The sequence below is a fragment of the Dipodomys merriami genome, unplaced genomic scaffold (assembly GCF_024711535.1).
Source record: "Dipodomys merriami isolate MVZ:Mamm:240054 unplaced genomic scaffold, mDipMer1.0.p SCAF_27, whole genome shotgun sequence".
Taxonomy (NCBI): Eukaryota; Metazoa; Chordata; class Mammalia; order Rodentia; family Heteromyidae; genus Dipodomys; species Dipodomys merriami.
Window position 1 is genome coordinate 8,316,326 of NW_027204159.1, and position 15,932 is coordinate 8,332,257.

At 41.0% G+C, this 15,932-nt stretch overlaps 1 protein-coding gene across 2 annotated transcripts; it reads left to right on the forward strand.

Moving 5' to 3' along the window:
- Window positions 1–571: 571 nt before the first annotated feature.
- LOC138837431 (protocadherin beta-14-like) lies at window positions 572–13,723 on the forward strand. Of its 2 annotated transcripts, XM_070036215.1 has the most exons (2): window positions 572–2,958; window positions 10,684–13,723. In XM_070036215.1, the coding sequence occupies exons 1-2, from the start codon at window positions 2,272–2,274 to the stop codon at window positions 12,391–12,393; spliced, it is 2,397 nt and encodes a 798-aa protein (XP_069892316.1). In that variant the 5' UTR covers window positions 572–2,271; the 3' UTR covers window positions 12,394–13,723. The 2 variants fall into 2 exon arrangements, with proteins under 2 accessions (XP_069892316.1, XP_069892315.1); XM_070036214.1 differs by lacking the exon at window positions 572–2,958 and having other exon boundaries at window positions 9,883–13,723.
- The last annotated feature ends 2,209 nt before the right edge of the window (window positions 13,724–15,932 follow it).

Sequence of the window (15,932 nt, forward strand, 5' to 3'; positions counted from 1 at the left end):
TAGCTTTCTTACTTTGCTTAGTTTACTGTTATACCTCATACTTGCATTGGTTTTGTAATTCAAGACTAAAGAAAGCCTCATTTAATTTCCCTCGGATTAACTATCCTGACAGTGAGCTACTTTTCTGACTCTGTAGAATGGTAAGCAACAAAGAATTCAACTCTCCTGCATAAATGCTTTCAACTAACAACTTTTTTTTCTATTCTTAACTCCAGTCTACTTATGCACTTGGTTCCTCTAAGTCTTGTACTTAATGCAACTCTAATTTTTTCTTTTTGGGTCCGGTCGTGGGAGCTAAACTCTGGGCCTGAGCACTGTCCCTCAGCTCTTCAGCTCAAGGCTAGCACTCTACCACTTGAGCCACAGCACCACTTCCGGCTTTTTTTCTTTTTGCTTATGTGGTGCTGAGGAATCGAACCCAGGGCCTCAGGCATGCAAGGCAAGCGCTCTACCACTGAGCTACCTTCCCAGCCCTGCAACTCTAATTTTTGTATCTTTAGAGCAGGATCTTTAACCATTTCCGGGAGTTGCTATGTCAGTGGCTTTTCCATTTGCTTTCTGTCATCAAAGCAATTTGCTTATCCACTTTGTCTCTGTGAGTTCAAATTTTTATTAATTTTGTTAGCTTAGAGAATATCTTAAAAGAAGGAGAATAATGATGCATAGTCACTCCACCTACTTTTCAATTTCTACCCTTTTCTCCTGGATCAGCTGTATATACAGCTTACATTTTTAAGAATGTAATGTGAAGTTAGCATTTTCATGCCAACTTTTTAATTCTTCTTTCATCAGTGCATGTTGGGCCTTCTTTATTGGACATCAATTAATGGGCACCTAGCATCTACACTGCTCATCTCATTTCTTCATCCTATTGTAATCATGTACTTTGACTAGGATTGAAGTCACTCCAAGCTAAGAAACAGTCTCAAACAGGGTTAATCAAAGTAAGGGGCAAAGATATATCTCCAGATTCTAGGTCTAGAAACTTCACCCTTTGTAACATTAATGACATCAGTAGCAGGAACATAAGCTGAAGTGGTCTCAGCAGAGTAATTGTTGTGTTTTTGTTCTATTTGGGGGAAAATACATCTTTTTTTGTCTCCCTGGACTGTAAAAGAAGGTAATCATAGTTGTCCTTAGGAAAATCTTGGGACTAAGGGGTACACCAGCTCTTCTTTAAATGAAACGAATATGTTTGCATTTATTTTTATTTTATTTTTATTTTTGGGGGGTCAGGTCATGGGGCCTGAACTCTGGGCCTGGGTGCTGTCCCTCAGCTCTTCAGCTCAAGGCTAGCACTCTACCACTTGAGCCACAGCACCACTTCTGGCTTTGTTTCTTTTTGCTTATGTGGTGCTGAGGAATCGAACCCAGGGCCTCATGCATGCAAGGTAAGCACTCTACCACTGAGCTACTTTCCCAGCCCCTATGTTTGCATTTATTAATGTTGCATGTTTTTTTGTAATTTGTTAGAAGCTGAAAACAAATTACAAATTTACATAATGTATATGCCCCCCAGTATCTTACTTCATTTTTTACAAAATGACAGTTTAATACTAAAGAAACCTACAAAAATTCCTTTGTGTGTTACAACTATCCGCTAGTTTCATAGCCCTTGAGAAAACTTCTTGACCAATGGACGCTTCCACATTCTCTTACCATATAAGAAAGACCAAGTAGATATTATGTTAAATTTCACAATCTGTTACATTATCCTTGTTTAAGAGTTACAATCTTTGCCAAAAAATTACATACTCCTGATGACCAGGAATCAGATCTTGTATGTCTATATTCTGACAATTGAGATTATCTAGTTGTGTCAGGAGAAAGAATACCTACTAATTGAATTAAAATAATACTAATATCACCACTAACCATCAGAAATATAAAATAATTGGTATAAGATACCAATTATATTGCTAATTGCTGAAAGGATGAGGAAATACTTGTTTCTGGGAACCTCAATGTGAATGGAACTTAAACAGCTTTCATCAGACTGTAAAATTTTGTGAAGACACATGGTGGCGCTGCAGGATAACATCACGGGGGAAAAAAATTACACTACATCATGTGGTGGAGACCCTTATCCAAGGGTGCACACAGAATTGACCAGAGAGAAAGAACAAGCAATTAAGGTGCGACCTAGAAGCCATTCCAGTGGAACTGAAATACTTTGGGTTCTGAAGTTTGGACTGCTGATTAAGGGACACGTTCCTTAGAACTGCAAAGTGGTGCTGAAGTGATTCTTAAAAAGCCTTTGGGAAAGGAGTTATGCAGAACGGAGGGGAAGGCAATCTGCAGACAAGGCAAGTCCTGCTTTTCTTTGTTTTATTTGGAATGTCTCAGGCTGAGTCTAGGAGCTTTTCAGTGATGGAGGAAACTGAGAGTGGAGCCTTTGTGGGTAATTTGGTAAAAGACTTGGGACTGGAAGTGAATAAGCTTTCATCAAGGGAGGCTCGGGTGGTCTCTAATGCAAACAGACAACCTTTGCAGCTGAACCTAAATACTGCGGATTTGCTCTTAAGCGAGATGCTAGACAGGGAGGAGCTTTGTGGCTCCACTGAGCCCTGTGTGCTACATTTCCAGGTATTAATGAAAAACCCCTTGCAGTTTTTACCGATTGAGCTTCAGGTGACAGATATAAATGACCACTCTCCCATTTTCTTGGAAAAAGAAATGATCCTAAAAATCCCAGAGAATAGTCCTGTCGGTTCTGTGTTCTTACTAGAAAGTGCAAAGGATTTAGATGTGGGAATCAATGCTGTAAAAAGCTACAAAATAAGCCCAAACTCTCATTTCCATGTTAATATGAGAGTCAATCCAGACAACAGGAAATACCCAGAGTTAGTTATGGACAAGGCACTGGATTATGAAGAGCAGCCAGAGCTCAGCTTGATTCTTACTGCTTTGGATGGTGGGTCCCCACCCAGATCTGGTACTGCCTTAGTTCAAGTCATGGTGGTGGACGTAAATGACAACTCACCTGAGTTTGAGCATGCATTTTATGAAGTGAAGATTTCAGAGGACAGCATCGTTGGCTCACATGTAGTCACTGTATCAGCTTGGGATTTAGACTCAGGAATAAATGGTGAAATATCATATATGTTTTCCCATGCCTCCGAAGATATTCAAAACACATTTGAAATTAATCAGAAGTCTGGAGAAGTTAGTTTAAGAACAGATCTGGACTTTGAAACAATACAATCCTACTCGATAATCATTCAGGCCACAGATGGTGGAGGACTTTTTGGAAAATCTACTGTCAGAATTGAGGTGATGGATGTGAATGACAATTATCCTGAAATTACTGTGTCATCAATTACCAGCCCAATTCCAGAAAATTCGCCTGAGACTGTAATAATGGTTTTTAGTATATGGGACAGAGACTCAGGAGTCAATGGAAAGATGGTTTGCTCTATAGAAGAAGACATTCCATTCCGACTGAAATATTCAGTTAATAATTACTACACCTTAGAAACAGAGAAACCACTTGACAGAGAAAGCAAAGCTGAATATAACATCACCATCACCATCTCCGACTTGGGGACTCCCAGGCTGCAAACCCAGCACACCATCACCCTGCAGGTGTCCGACGTGAACGACAACGCCCCCGAATTCACGCAGTCGTCCTACACCCTGTGGGTCCGCGAGAACAACAGCCCCGCCCTGCACATTGGCACCATCAGCGCCACAGACAGAGACTCGGGCAGCAACGCCCAGCTGACCTACTCGCTGCTGCCCGGCCGGCAGCCCGGCCCCGACGCGGCGGCGGCGCTGGTGTCCATCAACGCGGACAGCGGGCAGCTGTTCGCCCTGAGGGCGCTGGACTATGAGGCCCTGCAGGCGTTCGAGGTGCGCGTGCGCGCCGCCGACCGCGGCTCGCCCCCGCTCAGCAGCCAGGCGCTGGTGCGCGTGCAGGTGCTGGACGCCAACGACAACTCGCCCTTCGTGCTGTACCCGCTGCAGAACGCGTCTGCGCCCTGCACCGAGCTGCTGCCCAGGGCGGCCGAGCCGGGCTACCTGGTGAGCAAGGTGGTGGCGGTGGACCGCGACTCGGGCCAGAACGCCTGGCTGTCGTTCCAGCTGCTCAAGGCCACGGAGCCCGGGCTGTTCAGCGTGTGGCCGCACAATGGCGAGGTGCGCACCGCCAGGCTGCTGAGCGAGCGCGACGCGCCCAAGCACAGGCTGCTGCTGCTGGTCAAGGACAATGGCGAGCCGCCGCGCTCGGCCAGCGTCACGCTGCACGTGCTGCTGGTGGATGGCTTCTCGCAGCCCTACCTGCCGCTGCCCGACGCGCCGGCGCCCGAGCGCGCGCAGCCCGACCGCCTCACTGCCTACTTGGTCATCGCGCTGGCGGCCGTGTCTTCTCTCTTCCTCTTGTCTCTGCTGCTCTTCGTGGCCGTCAGGCTGTGCAGGAGGAGCAGGGCGCGCTCGCTGGCCGGCTGCGCGCTGCCCGATGGCCCCTTGCCTGCACACCTGCTGGACGTGAGTGGCACGGGGACCCTGGCCCACAGCTACCAGTATGAGGTGTGTCTGCAGGCAGGTGCTGGCACTAATGAGTTCAAATTCCTGAAGCCAGTGTTTCCAAACCTATCCCCCCAAGTCCCTGGGAATGAACTAGAGGGTATGCCTAGCTTCCGCAATAGTTTAGGGTTCAATATTCAGTAATGTGACTTATTTCATTTTCCACATCTATTTTATGGCTATTGCAAATAAATGTTTATTTTTCCCAATTTGCATGTACTGTACATGTTAGTGATATTCTTGTAGAGGTTATTATGCTCCCCACTTGTGCTCTTATGCCAATACTTACTTTTAATTTGGGTGTAATGCAATGGTAGTTTATTCTGAAACCCAGGAGGTCTTAATTTGTATATAATTTGCCTCCTCAAATAATACACATTTTTTGTCCTTGTTTCTCTCTTTTGTTAAACTTTTCCTTGCATATACTTATGATGAAATAAATCACTTTAGCAGTAGTTTAAATGTTCAAGTATTTGTCTGATTTTTTTGTGTAAACCTTTTCTCATTTCGTTTATAATGGTTCAACACAATTATATTCTTAACAATGTTCTCCATCTTTAGCTAACATTTAGAAATGCTGTTTATTACTGAATATATTGATTACACTATTAATAGATATTTATTTGTATTGAATATTTTTACTAATAAGTATTATTGAACATTAACATGTGCTAAGACAGAAAACAAAACAAAAAAACCTGGAAGAAGGATTTGGGATTTTGCTTAAGAAAGATTCCTGGTAGGTCACTGGGTAGATCCCATTACAGAAAGAAAAGGGGAAGGCAAGTTTCTTACTAGCATTTCCTCATTTATATTGGAAAGTGATTGTGAAGGCCCATTAATATTTTGACCATTAACTGACTCATAGAATGTGAAGGTATAATTTTCCATATGTCTCACTAATAATACATAGCCATCTAGGCAAACAAAGACACTTCAATAACTTTTGTAGGTGAAGTATGTTTGTGTACTAAAGTATACAGTTTTTGTCTGTATTCTCCAATAATTGTGCACTAATTTAATAAATGTTAACCATGCTTATTTAGCCTTGTGATAAAATTTAGAATTGCTTGTATTCATCTAAATTTTCTTATATGCTCGTAATCCACTAAATTGATCTTAAAACCTAGTATTGGATATCAATGAAAAACTTGATAACCATTTTTGGAGATTTTAAAAGTGTCATACATAGCACCAAGAAGTTTCAAAAGATCCTTCTGCAAGTTCTACTTGTTTTACTATTTTTATTAGCATAACTTAATAGTAGAAAAGTATTTCATTTGTGATAGTTCCAGAGATATGCACAGTTTATATTCTTACATTTTTAAAATTGAAATAATTGTAATAGGAAGTTCTATCTTAGTTTGTCTCTAGTGACTACCTGACTAGGAAAAATATTTCTCCATAATAGTGGAAGTTTCTCATGAATGTCACAGAAATTCTGAAGTCTGTTCATCGTGGAAGGGAAATGTAGATGAAAGGTGATCAATCATAGTGTGTGTGATAGAGAGTGGTGTGTGTGTGATAGAGAGCAGTGGGAGGGAGAGGGACAAGGAAGGAGGAAACATGGGAAAGGAAATAAGTGGGGGTGTAATATGATTACATCTAATCCTACAAACCAAAGTCAATGCCAAAAGTGTCTCTTGAAGATGTACGTAAGAAGTGATTTGTATTAGTCAACTGGTAATTCCAGAATGAACTGTCTCTCATACTTGAATATTTGAGATATCCAGTATTTGCACTTTTCAAAGCTAGAATCTGTTGGATTGGGTAGACAATGTAGAATCTTTATATTTAAGAGAGAGAGGGGGGAAATAGAAGGCAACTATTCTGCAGACTAATTACATTGTAACTATCTCTTTTGAGAATTATGCTATCCTCTAATTCATTCTATACATAGAGAACAAAAACTACTCATATATTAATAAATCAAGTTAAGTGGCAAGATTACTATCTGTCTTTATTACATTTAGTAGGGAAAAGATGAACACTAGCTTAAAAGACATATATAAGTCAGGCATTGGTGGCTCACTCCTGTAATCCTATCTACTCATGAGGCTGAGATCTGAGGATCATAGTTCAAAGCCAGCCAAGGCAAGAAAATCCATGAGGCTCTTATCTCTAATAAACTACGCAAAAAAAAAAAAACCAACAACCCTGGAAGTGGCACTGTGGCTCAAGAGATAGAGCACTAGCCTTCAGTAAAAGAAGCTGAGTGAGAGTGCAGAGGCCCAGAGTTCAAGCCCCAGGACCAGCCCTTCATGTTAGATAAGATAATTAAACTACTGAAGGTGAACATGAAAAATGGTCACTTTTTACACACCAGAAAAACTTAATTAAAATGATGAGGAAGACACCATAAATGTTAACAAAAAGTGTAGAAATTGGAAATTTAGTGCTGCTAAGAATGTAATGCATGTTGGAAAAAAGATTTAGTAACTCTCCAAAATGACTCAGAAATTCATAAACTCTAAAAGAAAAATGTATCTACAAAATACGTGCAAGTGTTCATAATATTATTTATAATAAAACAGAACCTAAATATTCAGGAATCAATGAATATATAAATAAAATGTGCTTTCGTCATACATTGGAAATAGACTGGTACGTAGGTACATGCCACAACATGGATGAGCCTCAAAAATATTAACTTAATGAAAGAAATCAGTCATGAAAGATCATAGGCTGTATGATTCCATTTATGCAAAAAAGTCAAAATACGCCAATCTATAGAGACAGAAGTGCAGATTAAGTAGTTGTGAAAGGTAGGGAAAGTTTATTTGGTTTATTTGGTGGATGGTGAAAACAGTATAAGGTAAAAACTGGTTTTAATTGCACAATGCTAAATAAACTAAAATTCACTCATCTGTGCACTCTAAATTAATGAATTTACATATTATGGTATTCATTATTTCCACAAGTTGTTAAACAAAAAAGTGGAGTGGCTCTAGCAGCCTGTGGTTCCAAGTAAACTGGGTTTTCACTTATCTATAATGTTGGAGATGAACAGAAAAATCAAACAGATGCAACAGCAGAGATAAATACTAGGTACTTGTATTAATTTTTCAAATATTTTTTCCAAGTAGATGAGTAGCAAGATTTCTTTATATATGGAAGCAACTATGTTTCCTCACTCTAATGGAGATTGACCAAGACCTGAGGAGCTCATATGCCTAGGCTCAAGTAACTAACCAAGTTTTAAATGACTTTGTTAAAAGAAGCCAGACTCTTACTCTTCAACTGTCCTATATAAAGCTAACTTTAAACCAGTGAATACAAATCAAGTTACATTAGCCAATTTTCTAATAAAGGACTACAAATTATATTGATGCTTTATTTCTGAAATAAAGAGATTCAAGTACAAAAATACTCTCATGTGATAGTGCAAGTGGCTACATAGAGGAAGATTGCTTCTTATCATCTTCTAGAAGCAAATTTTCTTTAAAATGGTTTAATATTCCCTATGATATTTTCAAAATTTACATGCCTGTAAGTGGTCACTACCATGTTTAGGTCCTCCTTGGCCCAGAGAGAAAAGGCAGATCCAGATCTCTTTTTCTTCCTAATCGTATTGGTAAACAAAAATCCTGCTAACAGTTCATCAGCAAGCATTTAACTCACTTGGTCACTACAAAAGAGGATGGACAGGCAATTATCTTAGTATCCACATACATAGGTATAGTTCTATTAACATAGAAAATGAGTACAGATTTTAGCAAACATCAAGTTCCTTCACACTTATCTTCTTAAATCCAACAACTAATTTTAATATTTTTTGATTTTTCTGAAACTTTAGCTGTTGTTGCTGCCCTTATTTTCTTGATATGCTATTTATTTTTTAGTTCAAGATTTTTAATTATGGTTTTTATAATACCAAAATTCACAGGTGTTAAAACAGAGCAGTGTTGCACATCTGATCATATAATTAAAATGTTTTCTAAATTGTTTATATGTAAATATAACATAAATGGCATATAAAGCATTAGCATACTATATTGTTTAGGGAATACTGAGTGATAAACCTACATATCCTATGCAAATGTGGTAGTCAGCATAAGAACTTGTTTTATTTTATTACTTTGAGGCTAGAAATTGGGCCTAGGACCTTAATTCTATGCACTCACCCTACCATGCCTGTGATTTAATTATTTTGCTTTAAACAGACATTCCACCAACACTTCCTGACCATTCTGTAAACATTAACTCATTAGGTTCCTATGAGAATAACCCTCTCAGGTAAATACTATTAGTACTCTAAATAATTTCAGAAAGTCTGTAAATCATGAGAGGCAGAACTACAATTCCAATGTGATTCTATATTCTAACTACTTTCTACCATTGTATTATAAAGCTTCCTGTGGCATAGGTACATATTCCTTCTGCAAATATTTTATTCTTCTCATCTATACATAAAAATAACATTTTAATTATTGGTCTGCCAATTTTTTCAAGCCTGGAAGATCCATATACACAAAGATTATCTTATGTAAGAAGATGGTATCATCTTCTTACATGTATATTTTTTGTACTGGTTCTGGAACTTGAACATGGGGTCTGGGTGCTGTTCTTAAGCTTTTATGCTCAAGGATCCACTTAAACCACAGCTCCACTTCCAACATTTTGGTGGGGGAATTGGAAGTTAGTATCTCGCAGACATTCCTGCCTGGACTGGTTTCCTCAGAACTCAGCCTCCGAAGTAGCTAGGATTATAGGCATGAGTCACCAGTGCTCAGCTTTATACATATATGAAAGGGAAACAACAAATAATCCCATGGCCTTGGAACTAATAATCCCATGCCCTAGGAAGGTTGTAAATTGTGCCTTTTCTGTTCTCATATATACATATGAAAAAGTTATGATTTTATAAAACAAATTCAGCATAGCTATAGTAATGGAGAAGGTATCTTTTAATACTAAAGGAATAAGTTCTATACAATATTATTTCTTCAATTCAGAACAGTGGATGCACTGCATCAAGGTTTTAAAGCATGAATAATATAAAAAGAATATGCCCATTGTTTACATTTTGATTAAAGTAATTAAAAATAAGCATTTTAGATAAGTGTGGGCAAAACAAACACAGACTAATTATATAATTAGGAATTCCTGGGATATTGTTGCTGTGACAGTAGTACTGCAGTTACATATTAAAAGGCCTTATTTATTAGAGAAAAGTGTGTGTGTAAGTGTATGTATGAATCTGATATTTCCTTGCGAATACTCAGAGTGCTCAAGATTTATTTAAAGAGGAAAATGTATGGAAAAAATTATAGAGACACATGGTGGCGCTACAGGATAAGATGAAGGCCACCCATATCAGCACAACAGGCTCCATTACATAGAACAAAGAATATCCAACCCATTGAGAAAACAGCTTCACCTACACAGCTTCTTCCAAGACTTTCTATTCTATAAAATTAAGGCTAAATTCAAATTTTTCCACAAAAGAAGTGACCTGAAAGAACCATGGGAATCAGAGAGGCACTGACTCTGCAGAACAGGCAAGTGCTGATTTTCTTTATTGTGCTAGAATTATCTCATGCTAGTACTGAATCAGTTCGCTATTCTATACCAGAGGAAACAGAAATTGGCTCTTTTGTGGTTAATCTTCTGAAGGACTTGGGGCTAGGGGTGGAGGAGCTGTCCTTCCGGGAGGCCAGGGTGGTATCTGAGGACAATGAAAAGCCTTTGCGCCTTGATTTGCTGACAGGAGATTTGCTTCTAAATGAGAAACTGGACAGAGAAGAGCTGTGTGGCTCTTCAGAACCCTGCATACTGCATTTCCAGGTGATGCTGAAACAACCTTTACAGTTTTTTCGGGCTGAACTGCATGTCAGAGATGTAAATGATAATTCTCCCACGTTCTTAGACAAGGAAATAATTTTGAGAATATCAGAAAGTGCTCCCATTGGAACCACCTTTCTATTGGAAAGTGCTCAAGATGTGGACATAGGAAGGAACAGTCTTCAGAACTACACAATTAGCCCCAATTCCTATTTCCACATTAAAATTGGCAACAATGTTGATGGGAAGATTTATCCAGAGCTGGTTCTGGATAGAGCATTAGATCATGAGAAGGAATCTGAGCACAGATTAACACTCACAGCACTGGATGGTGGATCTCCACCCAGGTCTGGGACAACTTTGGTTCTCATTAAGGTTTTGGACATCAATGATAATGCACCTAAGTTTGCTCAGAGTCTCTATGAGGTGCAGGTCCCAGAGGACACACCCATTGGGTCTTGGATGATCACCATGTCTGCTAAGGATCTGGATGCAGGAAATTATGGGAAAATAACCTACACTTTTTTCCATGCATCTGAAGATATTCGCAAAACGTTTGACATGAACACATTATCTGGGGAAGTTCACTTGAAATCAGCGCTGGATTTTGAAGTGATACAGTCCTATAGTATAACTATTCAGGCAACAGATGGTGGGGGTCTTTCAGAAGAATGCACTCTTGGAATTAAAGTATTAGATGTTAATGACAATCCACCAGAAATAAAGATGTCTTCAGTTACTAATAGTATTCCAGAGAATACTCCAGACACTCTTGTAGCTGTGTTTAGTGTCAGAGACCAAGATGCAGGAGACAATGGAAGAACAGTTTGTTCTATTGAAGAGGACCTCCCCTTTATTCTGAAACCCAGCTTCAAAAATTTCTACACTTTAATTACCGACAAAGCACTAGACAGAGAGGAAAGAGATGAATACAACATCACCATCACCGTCTCCGACTTGGGGACCCCCAGGCTGCAAACCCAGCACACCATCACCCTGCAGGTGTCCGACGTGAACGACAACGCCCCCGAATTCACGCAGTCCTCCTACACCCTGTGGGTCCGCGAGAACAACAGCCCCGCCCTGCACATTGGCAGCATCAGCGCCACAGACAGAGACTCGGGCAGCAACGCCCAGCTGACCTACTCGCTGCTGCCCGGCCCGCAGCCCGGCCCCGACGCGGCGGCGGCGCTGGTGTCCATCAACGCGGACAGCGGGCAGCTGTTCGCCCTGAGGGCGCTGGACTATGAGGCCCTGCAGGCGTTCGAGGTGCGCGTGCGCGCCGCCGACCGCGGCTCGCCCCCGCTCAGCAGCCAGGCGCTGGTGCGCGTGCAGGTGCTGGACGCCAACGACAACTCGCCCTTCGTGCTGTACCCGCTGCAGAACGCGTCTGCGCCCTGCACCGAGCTGCTGCCCAGGGCGGCCGAGCCGGGCTACCTGGTGAGCAAGGTGGTGGCGGTGGACCGCGACTCGGGCCAGAACGCCTGGCTGTCGTTCCAGCTGCTCAAGGCCACGGAGCCCGGGCTGTTCAGCGTGTGGCCGCACAATGGCGAGGTGCGCACCGCCAGGCTGCTGAGCGAGCGCGACGCGCCCAAGCACAGGCTGCTGCTGCTGGTCAAGGACAATGGCGAGCCGCCGCGCTCGGCCAGCGTCACGCTGCACGTGCTGCTGGTGGATGGCTTCTCGCAGCCCTACCTGCCGCTGCCCGACGCGCCGGCGCCCGAGCGCGCGCAGCCCGACCGCCTCACTGCCTACTTGGTCATCGCGCTGGCGGCCGTGTCTTCTCTCTTCCTCTTGTCTCTGCTGCTCTTCGTGGCCGTCAGGCTGTGCAGGAGGAGCAGGGCGCGCTCGCTGGCCGGCTGCGCGCTGCCCGATGGCCCCTTGCCTGCACACCTGCTGGACGTGAGTGGCACGGGGACCCTGGCCCACAGCTACCAGTATGAGGTGTGTCTGCAGGGAGGTGCTGGCACTAATGAGTTCAAATTCCTGAAGCCAGTGTTTCCAAACCTATCCCCCCAGGTCCCTGGGAATGAACTAGAGGGTATGCCTAGCTTCCGCAATAGTTTGGGAGTCAATATTGAGTAATGTGAATTAGGCTTTGAAAAACAAATGTTTATTTCTCCTAATCTGCATGTAATTTACATTTTTCTGATGTTCTTGTGCTCCCTATGGTTACTTTTATGGCCATGTCTGGCTTTCGTTATGGGTATAATGAGATGGTAATTTATTCTCATTCGCACGAGGTCTTACTTTGTAAATAATTTACTCTATTAAGACAAAGACACTTTTTTCTGTATCTTTCTCTCCAGAAATGTTAACTACATCACTTCAGAATTGTTTCATTCACTTCTTCATTTAACTCTTTTTTAATTATTTTTCTTTGGTAGTGAATGCAATCCACAAATATGTCTTTAAAATCCACTTCATTTTTAGCATGTAAAATTTCATTACTATTGGATACCCACTTAAAATATGTACTAGGATATATTCCTTGTAAGTACGTGGTACAAAAATAAATGTAGAATTGTTTGAGTTAAGACTTGGTTGTAGATTGCTCAGCAAATCTTAGCTCAGAAAAGTGGAAGAAATAAGGTGAGTTTCCTTATAACCTTTCCCTTTTAATCATGGAAAGTGATTGTAAAGTCACATTAATATTTTGGCTACTTACAAAGTCTTCACAATTGAAGCTATGATTTTTCAGATGTTTCACTCAGGTTACAAAGTCAGAATTCAATCTCTTTAGACACAGATGCTTGAACAATAAGTGCAACTTTTTACCTGTGTTCTCCTAGAACAGAGCAGTTATTTTTGCACTTATTTTTTTTTACCACACCTATCACAAATCTAAGTTGCATCTGTTTTACAACATTGAAATATAATAGAAAAATGTTTTGTAAACAATGCTTAGTCTTTTATTATGGAACTCAATATCACTGATTATATTCTATGATTTTTAACTTTCAGATGTGATTTCAATTCACCAAATGGGGTGACCTACTAATAAATAGCAATCAAAAGTTTAATAACCACTTTTCTTGGCAATACATGTGGAAGACTAGGAAGTTTTAAAAATCTATTATAGGCATTACTTTTGTCTTGTGTTGCATAGAAAGTAGGCAATTATTCTTGATCTAAGATCAGTGATCTTAGAAGGAAAACCTTTACAAAAGCCCCCAAATTATAGACAATTAGTAACCAGTAATCATAGAGAAGGAAGTGGAGGGAGGAAGAGAAAATATGAGTGAGGGTGATTATAACTAGTTTTATAGTCAGTGCCAAAAAACTGCGTCTTAAGACATACTTAAACTCTTTTAACACTGCCAAAGTGCTAAGTATTAGTCAATTTATATTTCTAGGCTCTTTGTTTAGTATACAAAATATACTTTTTTTTTTTTGGTCGGTCATGGGGCTTGAACTCTGGGCCTGAGCGCTGTCCCTCAGCTCTTCAGCTCAAGGCAAGCGCTCTACCACTTGAGCTACAGCGTCATGGGGCTTGAACTCTGGGCCTGAGCGCTGTCCCTCAGCTCTTCAGCTCAAGGCAAGCGCTCTACCACTTGAGCTACAGCGCCACTTCTGGTTTTCTGGTGGTTTATTGGAGATAGGAGTCTCACGGTCTCTCCTGTCCGGGCTGGCTTTGAACCGTGGTCCTCAGATCTCAGCCTCCTGAGTAGCTAGGATTACAGGCGTGAGCCACCAGCGCCCAGCTACAAAATATACTTTTTGAAGACTATGATTTTACTAGAACTGTTGAGTTGTGTGCAGCAACTTAGAATCTTCATATACAAGAGAAATGGGGAAAACAGAAGTCAACTGTGTTAAAAAATATAGGCTAATTAAATTCTAATTGTCTATTTTCAAAAGTTAAAGTAAGAATAAGTTCTTCCCTAATTGGAAGTTTCTTTACATAAGAAACAAAAACTTGTGGGGTGCCCGTGGCTCATGCCTGTAATCCTAGCTACTCAGGAGGCTGAGATCTGAGGGTCGTGGTTCAAAGCCAGTCTGGGCAAGAAAGTCCATGAAACTTTTAGCTCCAAAAAACCCAGAAAACCAGAAGTGGAACTGTAGCTCAAGTGGTAGAGCACTAGCCTTGAGCTGCAGAGCTGAGGGACAGTGCTTAGGCCCAGAGTTCAAGTCCCACGACCAACAAAAAAGAAAGAAAGAAAGAAAGAAAAGAAAGAAAGAAAGAGAAAGAAAGAAGAAACAAACTCCTAGAAATACTAATTATTCATTAGTGGAAGATTACTACTGTATTTCTTTTTTGTCAACAAGGATTTATTTTAGTATAACCAGATTAAAAGAGGGGGGAAAAGGAAAAAGAAACATTTTCTGCTTCCCATGCAAGAAACGAGAGTTAAAAAATTCAAAATGGCAGTTCCTACCTGTAACTTTTAAACTTTTTGAATTGAGCAAATACAATGGGCCAAGTACTTTATAGTAACAACAAATCCTTAGACAACAGTCCTACATAGGCAAATGGGTGTATTGTTTGGCCTACCTCAAATGAAGGTATTCTTCAGGACTTCCTTTTGCCTGATAAAACTTTCATTCTTTCTGTTTCTCCCCCAGGGTTTTGCCATTATCAATGGGTAGGAGAGATTTGGATTCCCCTGCCCCCATTTTATTTTATTTTTGTCAGTTGTGAGGCTTGAATTCTGGGCCTGGGCGCTGTCCACAGCTCTTCAGCTTAAGGCTAGTGCTCTACCACTTGAGCCACAGCACCACTCTGGTTTTCTGGTGGTTTATTGGAGGTAAGAGTCTCACGGACTTGCCTGCTGGGTCTGGCTTTGAACCTCGATCCTCAGATCTCAGCTTCCTGAGTAGCTAGGATTACAGGAGTAAGCCACCAGCGCCCGGTTCCTCCTTCATTTTAAAGAAGGCAGATTTAAATAGCCCCTCCTATTTTTCCTAATCTTGTAACTTAACATCTAAAGGAAATATAGAGTGAAGGGAGCTTTGCTTTTTTCAATTTACTTCCAAATTTTAGCCGCTGAGTCCAGCCCTTTTGGTATATATTTAACAATAATATAGTTTTTCTGTCTCATCTATCCTGCCTCATTTCCCCACTAATCATTTTATCTTAAATAAGGTACAAAGGGGAGATAAGCCATCCATATATAAGATACTACAGCATGTTAGGCAAGAAACTCAGACAAGGTGAACATAAAAATGGTCACTACTGAGGGGCTGGGAAGGTGGCTCAGTGGTAGAGCGTTTGCCTTGCATGCATGAGGCCCTGGGTTCAATTCCTCAGCACCACATAAGAAAAAAGAAAAAAGCCGGAGGTGGTAGAGTGCTAACCTTGAGCCACTACTGGCTTTTTTCTTTAAGCTAGCCTTGAGCTGAAGAGCTGAGGGACAACGCCCAGGCCCAGAGTTAAGGCTCCATGACCAGAACCAAACAAAATAAAAATTAAAAAATGGTCACTTCTAAAACATGTAAATAGAAAAAACAGACAATAACAAGTGTAGGCAAAGATGTGTAGAAATTGAAATGCTCATTCTTGTGGAAAAGTAAAATGAGAGAGCACTTTGTTGAATGTTAAAGATCTTGTTTTCCTATAACTCACAAAGTCAACTCCTATTTATGTATGAGAAAGAAATTAAAATATATGTCCCCCCAAATTA